This window comes from Ursus arctos, unplaced genomic scaffold (assembly GCF_023065955.2).
Source record: "Ursus arctos isolate Adak ecotype North America unplaced genomic scaffold, UrsArc2.0 scaffold_30, whole genome shotgun sequence".
NCBI lineage: Eukaryota > Metazoa > Chordata > Mammalia > Carnivora > Ursidae > Ursus > Ursus arctos.
Genome location: NW_026622986.1, coordinates 7277684 through 7290540, shown reverse-complemented (window position 1 = coordinate 7290540; position 12857 = coordinate 7277684). Strand labels below are relative to the sequence as shown.

Sequence of the window (12857 nt, the reverse complement as noted above, 5' to 3'; positions counted from 1 at the left end):
CCGACGACTGACAGAATTTTTCCAAGAAGAAAGCAGCGAAAGTAAGAGCTCAGAGACTGAGCCCTGTTGGCAGAATGACTTGACGGAGAAAGGGAAGAAAATGATGATGTCATAATAATGCACAATGGCAAAATGACACACAAGAGAAAAGCATATGGAACCAAATGGGACAAAAATACAATTCTACAAGCAGACACAACACAAAGCTTGTATCTCAGAAAATTTTCTGACTTTTACTATATAAATTTGTATTTTATTTTTAAGGTGAATGCTTTACAGAAATTACATTAAACAGACTGTCTTAGCCTATATTCACAACAGAAGACTTGAGGGGTAATAGGGACAGTCACATCTGGCCCACTGCCACCTTGTTCAGCCCCTTACCCAGAAATCCCTGAGCTTCCTCCTTGTGACCTGCCGGACAATGTCCTCTGGTATCTCTTTCTAAGGCCTCTCTTGGGAGTGGCCCTACCATCCAGTTTGCCTTCCCCTTCCTCTAGGACAGTGGTTCTGAACCACAGGAAATTTTGTCCTCTAGGGGATATGTGACAACGTCTGGAGACATTTGTGGCTGTCATAACTGAAGGTGGGGACGATTCTGTCTCCTGCTAAATACCATACCATTTATAGGAGAGGCCCCGGAAGAATTATCTGACCCAAAAAGGAGACAAATTTTAGAAATTTAAAAGCACGTATTAGTAAATTTGAATAATTAGTGGTATTCATGGGGTGATTTTTGTAATACTCAAGGAATATGATGAATGATATTTGAAAGGGAATACAATACATGTCATGTCATATTGTCAACGTGCACTTGTTGGTCTTCCCCATTACAGTGTAAGCCATGAAGACAGAGACCATGTTACTTATTTCTAAATCTCCAAACTTTTAACACAATGCCTAAAACAAAACAGGCTTTTGTGTCTGTTGAACAAAGTAGGTGAAATGAAGTAAGAAAAAAAGCAAGTACAATTTATGCTATCGATATCACAATCCAGGAGATAACTAATATTACACAGAAAACAACTGGAATGTATCTAGCCTAAAGAAGAAAGAACGGCTCACTGGGTGATAGAGCATCTATGTAAAATTTATCTTATAGAGTGGAGTCGCATGCTGCATATATATGTTTTGTTTACTCAATATTAACTATCCATGGGACCAAAACTAAATACAAAGCGTGAATTATTTAAAAACAAAAACAAAAAACCAACTTCAAATAGTGTGGATCATTTGCTCAGCCTTCAATCAACGAATACATGCTCTGGAGCGAGCAGAAGGTCTGAACCTGCTCTTTCTTCAAGTGGACCTAGGTGTAGGTTTTTGCACTATGTGTGAAAACTAATTTTTAAAGAACCAAACCTCTGCAACACAGCCCCTTAACATAAACCAAACTCAACTGGAGGAAAAGCAATCTCTTCCAACATCAAAGGCAAAAAACGGCTCTGCTACAGATCAACTTCTAACAACACCTTCCTAAGAGACTCTCAAAGACAATTTCACTATAGGTGATTTTTGTCTCTTCGGCTTGCATACCAGCTCTCGAATCCCATCCTCGGGTGTTATTTCCCTATACAAACAGGATATATTTTACCTACAATAAACCTACTTGGTGACTGAGCAGAGAAACAGAACTATGATTTTTTTTAAATCCTTTTTAACAACCCTAATTACAGAGTTAATTAAGAAGCCTCTCATTATTTCACCAATTTTTTATACTTATGAATGTTGTATAATGCCAAAATACATTATACACTTTCACACAATTTTCATTTGAATAATCTTACTTGCTTTTACTTAGACCATTTAAATTAGTTTTCATTCCCTTAGTAAGTGTTACATATGGAAAGAAAGAGCAAGACAGTCTGATCTTTAAATATGCCATAAAACAAAAATTAAGAATTGACTTCATAACCAAGCATTTTATCACCTCCCACAACTGTTTAGTTTTTATTGGGACTATAAATACAGTATGGCTGTATTTTATTATACTAATCTGAAATGATAATGTATGAGTCTCACAATATATTAATAAAATTTCATTTAAAGGCAAAAATTCAAATAGCAAATCCCCAAAAATAAAAATTCATTAAGAATTCTACAATTTCCAAACTGGCTAGCTCAAGTGAATTTTAAACTCTGCTTCCGCTATTGCCACATGGCAACACAGTGACACAACTAGCTGATGAAAGAAATACCTCACACCCTTTGTCAGGATTAGATTTAATTATGAGTTCTGTATTATGTAAAACCTTCAAGAGTGAAAACCTTAAATAAAATGCAATCAGTCTGTACTAACAATCATGTGCTGAGGTATTCACTTAACATCTTTACATTTAAAAAGAAGTTTCCATTTTCTTTTTAAAACATACAAATCTGCCTATCTAAATGATGCCTCTCTTACCATAATGCTCTACTTTATCTCTACATACCACACAACCTCAGCTTTAAGTATCAGAAACTATAAAATAAATGCCCATTATCCAGCTTTCTTCAGGTACTTTTTTTTTTATTACTTATCAATCCCTGTTTCTCCATTTCTCTTCTTTCATTCATTTCCTGCACTCAATTTCAAATAAAAGTTGAGCCACAAGTAGGAAGAAGAAATAATTGCATAACTCTGTAGAAATGCATTAACACGAACGAAAGTACCATATGCTTTACCTCAGGGGAAGAAAATGAAAAACACATAATTATCAATTTACTTTAAGATAAGTGAAACCAAAACTTCAATCTTTAAATATGGAAAGCATATTACAGGTCAGTTCCACTATACTGGCTAAACAACGAAACAAACCAAGGGTGAAGTAAAACAGAAGGAACATTCTAGAATGTTCATTTTAGTGCCCAAACGAGAAGATTTTTGGGTTGCCATATCAAGGTATTTGTGGACTAACATGCTCTGTGGCATTCCTGGTTGAGAAGAATGTTAAATGGCTACATTATAAATGCAGATGAGTAGAATTTGCTTGAATTTTATAAATGGATTTTCTTTTTCATCAAACATAAGGTCCATAGGTCCTGTTAATTTCAAAGCAACTCAGTAAATATAAGAAAATATTGGTTAAGGTACAATATAAAGCAAACTAAAGACATTAGATTGATTTCATTTAAAATTTTATTTAAGCATTGGCCTTTCAAACTCAATTATCATAAATTTTTGGAAATACCCAGAGCATGGACTCTGGTGACAAAATGCCACCTACATCTGCCCCTTAGTAGCTAGTTCTGCAACCTTCGGCAAGCTCCTTAACTGTTTTATACCTCATTTTCTCAACTACAAAAGGGGAAGAGAGGATGATAAACAGTAGCTATATCAGACTTAAGAGAATAATACAGATCTAATCTTCTGCCCTTAGAACAGTACCGGATATATATTAAGCATTCAAAAAGTGTTAGCTGTTATATGTCACAAATTATAATTTTTAGTATCTGTATTACAAATTAACCAAGGAGTAACAACAGTAAACAGATATACAAAAAACTTCAAAATCCCACGAGTAATGGGACATTTACTTACTCTTCCAAAAACTGGCTGACATTATATACGGATACGGATACCTGAATCACTGACCAGTATCCAAAGATCAGATCGCAATTCAAGGTGGGGCTTGACATATATCTTTACTTACTTTCTTACTAAATAGCTGAATTAGCCAAGTCACAAGCACAGGAAAGCTTTACAGGTATCCCCTGCTTTTCAAAAGTTCACATTACACCACTTTGCTTTTACAAAAGACCGACATTAGTACCCGTTTTTGCTAACCAAAACAAATCTGATGAGTATTTTCACTTTCATTAAAAAAGGTGAAAAGTGAAAATAGTGTTCAGCATTTGTTGCACTGTAAGCAGTTATGGAGGCAGCACGCACCCTGAGCAGCGGAAGTGGCCCACCAAGCTCCTTCTAAGGAAACCACACTCAGCACATCCGTATCAATCCACCATAATTCTGACTGTGTGAGCACTTGTGTATCCATTAGCAAGATATGTCCTAAGGTATCAGAACAGCCTAAAAGAGGTGTTTTGTTTTGTGTTTGGTGGGGAGGGTGGGTCTGGGAATGCTCAAAAATTTTTCCATGTAGATTAATGATAACCGCTTCTTTGCTTTACAAAGGTTTCACAGGAACGCCTTGCTTTTGCACAGCAGGGGAAACCTGTAAAATCCTGGAGCTGAATCAAGAGATCTATCTTGTTCTATAATGTCCAAGTATTAGTAAGCCCACCTTCTAGTTCAATGGATAAAATAGACTTTGTTGATTTTAATAATACAATGAATCAGACTTCTAATTAGCCCTCCTCTTTTGTTACAAGTCAAAATGCATCTTCTAAAAAAACTTCATTTACTTCTATTTGCACACCAGCTGTAGCCAGAAGGACTCTAAAAACTCTTCGTGAAACTCAGGTACAACTCTATCCACATAATTTAAATGTGTAAAGCCTTCAAAGAGAGGAAGTACTTACCCAACTTGTGCTGCTTCCTTGAGTTTTGGTAAAGAGTAAAGATGAACCTTGCAACACAGCCCAAGAAGACAACCAGTTCTTTCTATAATTACAAAAAGAACCAACTGAAGTTTTGCTATTCAGTTTTTCCAACCATATTTAAAATATTACAACCTAGTTATCAATGTTGTCCACAATTTACATTCATTATTGACATTCTAATTGTTTTTATTGAGGATATAATGCTAATGGAATTGCATTCATTTTATGGTTCCAAACTGACCATAAAGGCCCTCCAAACAAATGATAACTTAACAGAGATAAGTTATCAGAGTAACTATATACCTAATTATGTTCACATGGTAATCCAGCACACTTGTGATCAAGGATACCAAATTACTTTGAAGGAACATGAATTGAACTCTGTGTTTGGCAAGAATTATTCATGATTAAAAATCAGGCAAACGTGTCCACCTCGCCTAATTCTTTATAGATATAGATTGTTTTATATTTCTTGATTATCTTCCTTCCCCTAAGAAGGCTACACTAGGTAAGTGGGAGATACTAGGCACATTAGTAGAGAGTAGGTATAATAAATTACATACTCACTGATCATAGATTACTATGATAAGGTTTCTTCTATATTTTTTATTTTATTTTTTATATTTATATATGTTTATATATTTATGCTTATAAATATATACACTCATCTTTATTTTTATTTATTTTTATATTTCTTGGTTATCCCCCTTCCCCTAACAAGGCTACACTAGGTAAGTGGGAAATATTTACTGATCATACTCACTGATCACGAGGTTACTAAGATGAGGGATTTTTTTTATTGTCTAAGTTATAAAATCAACACATATATATATCAAAACTCTAAATATAAAAACATACAAAGAGAAAGGTCCCCATTTCTTTTCCTTCAATCCGCATTCCAGAGACAATCAGTATTTACCTTATAAGGGAATTCAATTGTTGGCAAGCTAAAAATGAATGTCAAATACGTCTACTACAGAAATTTATTAACTTACTGCCAAACATACTGACAGTTTTGTGAAAACTCTATGGGCACTCAAAAGGAGTTCTCCATTTTCAGAATGCAGAATTTAATAACTATCAATTAGACCTACTTTGTTATTTTCTATGTATTCTTGAACTTCATGGATTAAAAATGAAATAAAGTTTACTACTATTGAGTTTCTATTTTTCCTTTTATTTCCTGTTTTTGCTTATGGTTGTTAATGCTACTTATATGGTGAATGGCTATTCTTTTTTTTTTTTTTTAAGATTTTATTTATTTATGTGACAGAGAGACAGCCAGCGAGAGAGGGGAACACAGCAGGGGAGTGGGAGAGGAAGAAGCAGGCTCCCAGCGGAGGAGCCCGATGTGGGACTCGATCCTCAAACTCCGGGATCACGCCCTGAGCCGAAGGCAGACACTTAACCACTGGGCCACCCAGGCGCCCCCTGGCTATTCTTAATGATTAGATCTTTACTGCAGATTTACCCATGGTTTTTATCATTTTAAGTCCCCGTCTTTGTGGTGCTTAATGCTCTTCCCCTGGAACCGAACATGTCTGCTATTAAGATTCTTATTCTTGCTTTACTTTTTATACCTTTGACATTCCTTTTTTTTTTTAACTTTTCTGAATCATTTTTCTGATGTCTTTTTTATATATAATATTTAGGTGGGGTTTTGTGCTTCAATCTGAACATCTTTTTCTTTCAAGAGAATAATACAGTCCATTTACATTTATTAATTAATCTGTTTGGCCCTTGTGTTATCATTTTGTTACATCTTCATTTTATTTTATTATTTTGTTTTGTGTGGATCTCAAGATATTTTAAAGGGATTTATTTTTTTGTAAGTTTATTTTATACTCAATCTTCTATTTCTATAGAGAACATCTAGTAACTCCCTCCTCTGAAAAATGCTAAAATCAGGTATATTTCCACTTTAAATAAATTTTGAATTTAATTTTCAAAATTAGAAAAACAACAGAACTAGTAAATACATCTAAGAATATTGGATATTTGAATACTGAACTAACAACAGTTGCCTCAAAGACTGAAGCACCTGTGTATCTGAGCTGCAACCAGAATTAGTCACATTTTTTTCCTGGAAAAAAAATTAAAATGGCTGATGGTCACACTATAGTCATTTAGACTTCAGTATCTGACAGGTAGACATTATCTCAAAAATAAATGAAGTGAGTCTGTCATTTAAATGATAGTATTTGTTGACAAAAAAATTGAAGCTTTCAAAGGAAAAATAGAATTTTGGAAAACTTGGCATATCTGCCACCGTGAGGTTGACAATTTTCCAATACCTAATGACTTTTCTAATGATGTTACTGATTTGTGATTCTTTGATATTATAAAATATGTCAACATTTGAAAAATCAGCAAACTTACTGAACCAGTATTTTCCAAATGATCTACAAAATGTTACAAAGTTACATGCAGGTAAAGATTCCTTCAAAATGCAACACAGACCAATGGATTTTTTTTTTTTTTTTTTTTTTTTACGATTTTATTTATTTGAGAGAGAGAGAGAGAGCACAAGAGCAGGGTGAGGGGCAGAGGGAGAAGCAAACTCCCAGCTGAGCAGGGAGCCCCATGTGGGGGCTCAATCCTGGGACTCTGGAAACCAAAAGTAGATGTTTAACTGAGCCACCCAGGTGCCCCCAGACCCATGGATTTTGATGTACCTAAGTATGAAAAGTCCACTAATAGTTTCTCACAGTCTTAACTTGTGGAGTTTTGGTGTAGCAGAAAAATACATGCAATTATCTAAGAATATTAAAACACTCCTCCCTTTTCCAACTTATATGAAAGGGATATACTTCATATACTTCAGCCAAAATAATGTCACAACAGACTGACTGCCAGCAGAGATGAGGATCCAGCTGTCTCCCATTAAGTCAAATAGTAAAGATTTACAAAAATGTGAAACAATGCCACACTTCTCATGGAAAATTTTTGCATCGGAAATACAGGGATTCTTCTTCATAAAAATGTTACTCATGTTAAATATAATGGGTTATTAGTTTTAAGCATTTAAAAACCTTAAAATGTCTCAGTTTTAATTTCTCAAATCTATAGCTATAAACTACATACACAAAAGTTTTTTCCAGTTATCAATAATTTTTAAGAGTTTAAAGGGGTCCTCAGATCAAAATGTTTGAGCACCACTAATATACAGGAAATGAAACTATTTTGCTCAACTCTACATAAATTTGAAGAAGAAGAAATGGATGATATTCTTAGGAAAACATAAATCATTGAAAGTTTTCCGAAAGAAGTAGAAAATCTAAAAGACTAATTACCACAGGAAAAACAACAACAGTGAAAACAGAGAAAGTGGCCAAAGAACTATGTGCATTACATATGCCCAAAAGGGAGAAAGAGGAAAAATAAAGACCCCATTCACAAATGATTTCACCCAAGGAACAATTTAAGGAACAAATAATTGCAGTATTTGTAAAGGTATTTCAGAGCACTTAAAAGAAAAGCTTCCAAGTACTAAAATGTGACAAAGACAGTTAAAGCAAATCTTAAAAACTTAACTACAGATAAATTTTAAACTCTTCTTTACACAACAGGCTGATCTCTGTTGACTATAAAATCATAACATTTTAGCAGTTCTTTATATATGTTCATACATATTTATATTTATAAATATATTTTTATTTATTTTTATATTTCTTGGTTATCCCCCTTCCCCTAATACGGCTACACTAGGTAAAAGTGAGAGATACTAGGTACAATAAATCACACACTCATTGATCACGAGGTTACTAAGACGAGGGTTTTTTTTTAATTGTCTAAGTTATAAAATCAAGATATACATATCAAAACTCTAAATTCAAAAATGTATAAAGAGAAAGGTCCCCATTTCTTCTCCTTCAATCCACATTCCAGAGACAACCAATATTCACCTTATAAGGGAATTCACTTGTTGGCAGGCTAAAATGCAACTTGCTTACAAAGAGTTAATTTCCTTCATTCACTAGGAGGTACCACACATTAACCAAAACAGCCAACAACCCAACAGACAAACAGACAAAGGGAATGAACTGACAATTCAACAACAAAAAAAAGACATACAAATGGCTTAGGATACTCTACCACACTAAAAAGTAATACAAATTAAAAATATCATTCTCTCTCTAATCTCTATTAGCAAAAATCAAAAAAGTGGATAACATATTGAACTGGAAAGGTGTGGACAAATCCACTGCTTTTGGAAGTATGAACCGATTCAATGCCCTAGGAGCATAATTTGGAACACTATCAAAATGACTACTGCCTATAGCTTAGCAATTCCACTTTTGTAAAATCTGTTCAAGAGGGATATTTACATACTTGCGAAATGAACTATGTAAGATGTGATGTACGTGTAATACTGTTTAAAGCAGCAAAACCATGTAAACATTCTAAATGCCTAGCAATAGACAGGCATACTTACCTACCTGCAAGTAAATAATGGCTAAATAAACTAGGACAGAGCCACACAACATACAACCACGAAGCAGTTAAAAACAATGTGGCAGATTCGCATGCAATGAAATAGCACCAGCTCCAAAATAAACTGTTCAAAGACTGTGTTTAAAGAATTAATCTATGCAGGGGCGCCTGGGTGGCTCAGTCATTTGAGCGTTGGACTCTTGGTTTCAGCTCAGGTCATGATCTCAGGGTTTTGAGAGCCAGCCCTGCGTCGGCATTGGCACTCCGCTCAGAATCTGCTCAAGATTCTTTCTCCCTCCCCGCCTGCCCTTCCCTCCAATGTACGCACTCACCCTCTCTCTCTCTCTCTCAAATAAATAAATAAAATCTTTGAAATATATATGTATTTTAAAAAATTAATCTACGCATATAGAAATATATATATCTTCTATCTCTGGAGGAGAACACTACATCTCATTCACTTAACTAGCTGCCTCTGGGGAATGGAAAGCATGGCTGGTGACTGACTTTTGGCTAAATATTTTGTGTATTTTATTGTTTTACCATGTGCATTTATTACTCACTGAAAAATTTTATTTATTTAAAGATTTTATTTATTTGAGAGACAGAGAGCGAGCAAGCACAAGCAGGGGGAGGGGCAGAGGGAGAAGGAGCAGACTCCCCACCAAGCACGGAGCCTGATGTGGAACTCGATCCCAGGACACTGGGATCATGACCTGAGCCGAAGGCAGATGCCCAACCAACTGAGCCACCCAGACGGCCGTGAAAATTTTTTTTTCAAATAAAGCTAATGCTTGCTCAGAATCCTCTGCTTTATCACCCCTGAATTTAATATTACCTTAAAAAATGTCAAGACAAAGATTTTTATACATTTTATGACAATCCTACATACATATTAGAAAATACATTATTATTTGAAATTCTTATGAACCTTTTAATCATTTCTACTAGAATGTAACTATACTCATAGCTTTTATTTATTTCAATCAAATAAAACATGTCAGAACATTAATGGTTTCTGTACTTACCGAACCTTTTTCCCATTTTCAGTAATTTTTGTTACATTTAATAATCCATATTTTTCTTGACCCTATGGAACAGAGTAATACCATTCATACATCATTTATATAGACAATGAGGCCCAAATTCTTACATATGATTGAATCAAAATGATCTGGTACTCTAAAAATTAGCTTAAAAAAAGATTAGTCAGTATGTAATATGCTTAGTTCTAACGTATATTAGGAATACAATTTCCTAATATTTCTGTATAGTTATTTTCAGTAATTTTACAATTAAACCTTTCCTCTTCTCAAGTCATGGCAGCCCTAAGGTACTTTGCTATCAAATCAGATTTCCATATGAATATCACTAGTCAACACTGGAAAGATGATTTATGACTTCCTGTTCAAAGAAAGTAATATAATGCTATAAAGATAAATACACAAAAAGTCTGAAAATTATTAAAGATACTAACCTCCTTTGTCAAATATAAAAATAACTAGACAGAACAAATGCAATAACTGCAATAATAAATTACTTAAATGTTATTATGCATAGAACTGACCTTAAGGTGGCATTAAAAAATTCAATATGTGCTTCGTTAAATATATTACCGGATGGTAAACTGGGCTCTGGACAAACCAGATATACTAGTTAGCTGATGTCAAAAACAGTGACACAGCTTTATCATCAAACCCCATGAAGGCAAGAGCCACTTTGCTGAAGTTAACTGTCGTCTTAAAATTCCTCCAGGTAGAAGAAAGGATTTTAATTTAATCAAAATGAGTCGGTGTCTACAGCAATCATCAATATTAGTAAGCACTGTATGTACGTGACAGAGCAATTTTACTTCAACTGAAACACACAAACACACATACACACAACGCACAGGAAAAATATTCCCAATTCAGAATTTATTTCTATTTAATCCACACCTCGGCTATTTTTTCAATGTACTTCCATTAGAAAAAGACAAATCCTTCTTTTATGGGAGATAAACATAATTTGGAGTATTTTCTCAATAATGTTTAAAAAATAATGTTTGAAAGTTTTGCTGAGCCTAATAAAAACTCTCACCTATAGACAAACCTGATAAAGTATTAATGTTAATTCATTTGTGGTATACTGGGAACCTGGGAAATAGTCAAATGATGTTTTACTGTAATTATTTCATAAAGCATAGGTTAGATCTCCTTAGATATTCAAGTCTGATACTTCTAAGAGCTCTCTGTTGCCTCTTAACAAACACATCAATCACACAGTTAAAAATGCACAAGATACTAAGTGAAAACATTCCCAATTTACTATCAGAAGCAGGAAGGAAAAAAAAAACTTTCAAAGGTACAGGAACTAAGTACAACATTAACCTTCGAGAACGGCACTGCTTATGTGAGTTAGGGAGCACAGGAATTAGAAGAGCAGAGGGGTGGGAATCAAGCCTATAAAAAATGCCAAACCTGGAATTGAACAGGACAGAAGAGCTGAGGCATAAGGGGAATACAGAAGAAAAATGGAAGGGACAGCAGTAGTGAGAGAACTCGTAATCTTAAGGATGAGAGAGACATTCTAAATCAGGGATTCTTACCTGAATCAATGGATGGACTGAAACTGGTACAAAAATTGTGCGTGGATAATATATAAATTGTTCAAGGCTCCAGAACACTCATGAAATTCTCACAGGGATCAAGACCCAAGTTCTAATGTTCTAAGTATTAATCACTCTAATTTGAACATAAAATAAATAAAATTTGCCACATCCGAAATGTACAAAATACAAAAATAATTAGCATACAACATGGTTAAGTGTTATGAGAAAGGTGTATCTAACTGAACCTAGGGAAGAGAGGGAGTGAAGAGACAGCTTCCTGGAGACTCGAGCTAAGGAACTGGGGTTAGCTGGATGGTGACAGGAGATGAAAACAACAAAGTATAAAGGTACAGAAGTGAAAGAGAGCCTACCATATTTGAGGGCCTTTAAGCTCCCTCAAAGTAATGGGTGAGATGAAGTAGCAAAGAAATGAGGCAGTGTAAAGAATGAACTAAGAAAGGGTGGCGAGACTGGGAACCAACCAGAATACATTCTAGTAATTACCACAGGAGACGGTGAAGGCCTGAGCTAGGGCAGTGCCCATGAGCAAGTGACAAGGAATCAAATTTGAGAATTTAGAAGACAGAACTGACAGGGACTGGATAGAAGGGTAAGAGGGAAGTTCTGAGGAAAACTCCAAAGCTGAACAACTGGGAAGATGGTGGTATCTCAGTTTTAATGACACTCTTTTAGAGAAGTTTTCCCAGACCACTCTTAAGTAGGAGCTCCTCTACCCCTCCCATTATTTAACACTGCCCCCAGTTTGGTCCCTTCATTGCACTTAATGCAAAGTACAATTACGTATCTTTTATTTACTGTCTATTTCATTGGGCTGCACAATGGGACCATATCTGCTGCGTTCATCAATGTACGACCCAGTGTCTACCGCATGTAGTTGATGTTCGATACGATACCTATTTGTTGAAGTAATTACCCAACAAATTAGCAGTGCTATTCCAGGAAAAGAATGTAAAAGAACGCCAGTGGTGGAGAAAATAAAGCTGTAACTTTTAAACGCTGAAGTTTCTGAATTTGATATAAAAGTGCTGAGTAGGCAGATGAATAATAGAGGTTTGGCTATATAGGTGAGAGATTTGGGGAAAAAATTTAGACAGATTTTGCACATACTATTTGGTGTACTCTCACTACTTAATATGATTCAAAATCAACCAATGCTTTTGTGTTGCTTACTAAAAAAACTCCATAAAAATATCTTGTTAAATCTTGCAAAAATGCCCATATTTACACACGAGTATCTCTCAGTCTAAATATATTTGATACTCCAAAGGAAGCTTCATACTGAAAATAAGCAGAAATGTTTTAATAAGGACTGGCAAAATATGGTTAAATT

General features: G+C 34.8%; 1 protein-coding gene across 7 annotated transcripts in view; it reads right to left on the bottom strand.

The window, feature by feature from the left end:
• The window catches only part of ARHGAP12 (Rho GTPase activating protein 12), a 112465-nt gene that overhangs the window by 17130 nt on the left and 82478 nt on the right, over positions 1-12857 (bottom strand). For all 7 annotated transcript variants that reach the window (XM_048219359.2, XM_026483480.4, XM_057304605.1 and 4 more), the window contains 2 exons: positions 9945-10006; positions 4462-4543 (listed from right to left, as the gene is read on the bottom strand). In XM_048219359.2, the coding sequence (XP_048075316.1) occupies positions 4462-4543; positions 9945-10006 (144 nt within the window). The remainder of the gene's footprint in view (positions 1-4461; positions 4544-9944; positions 10007-12857) is intronic.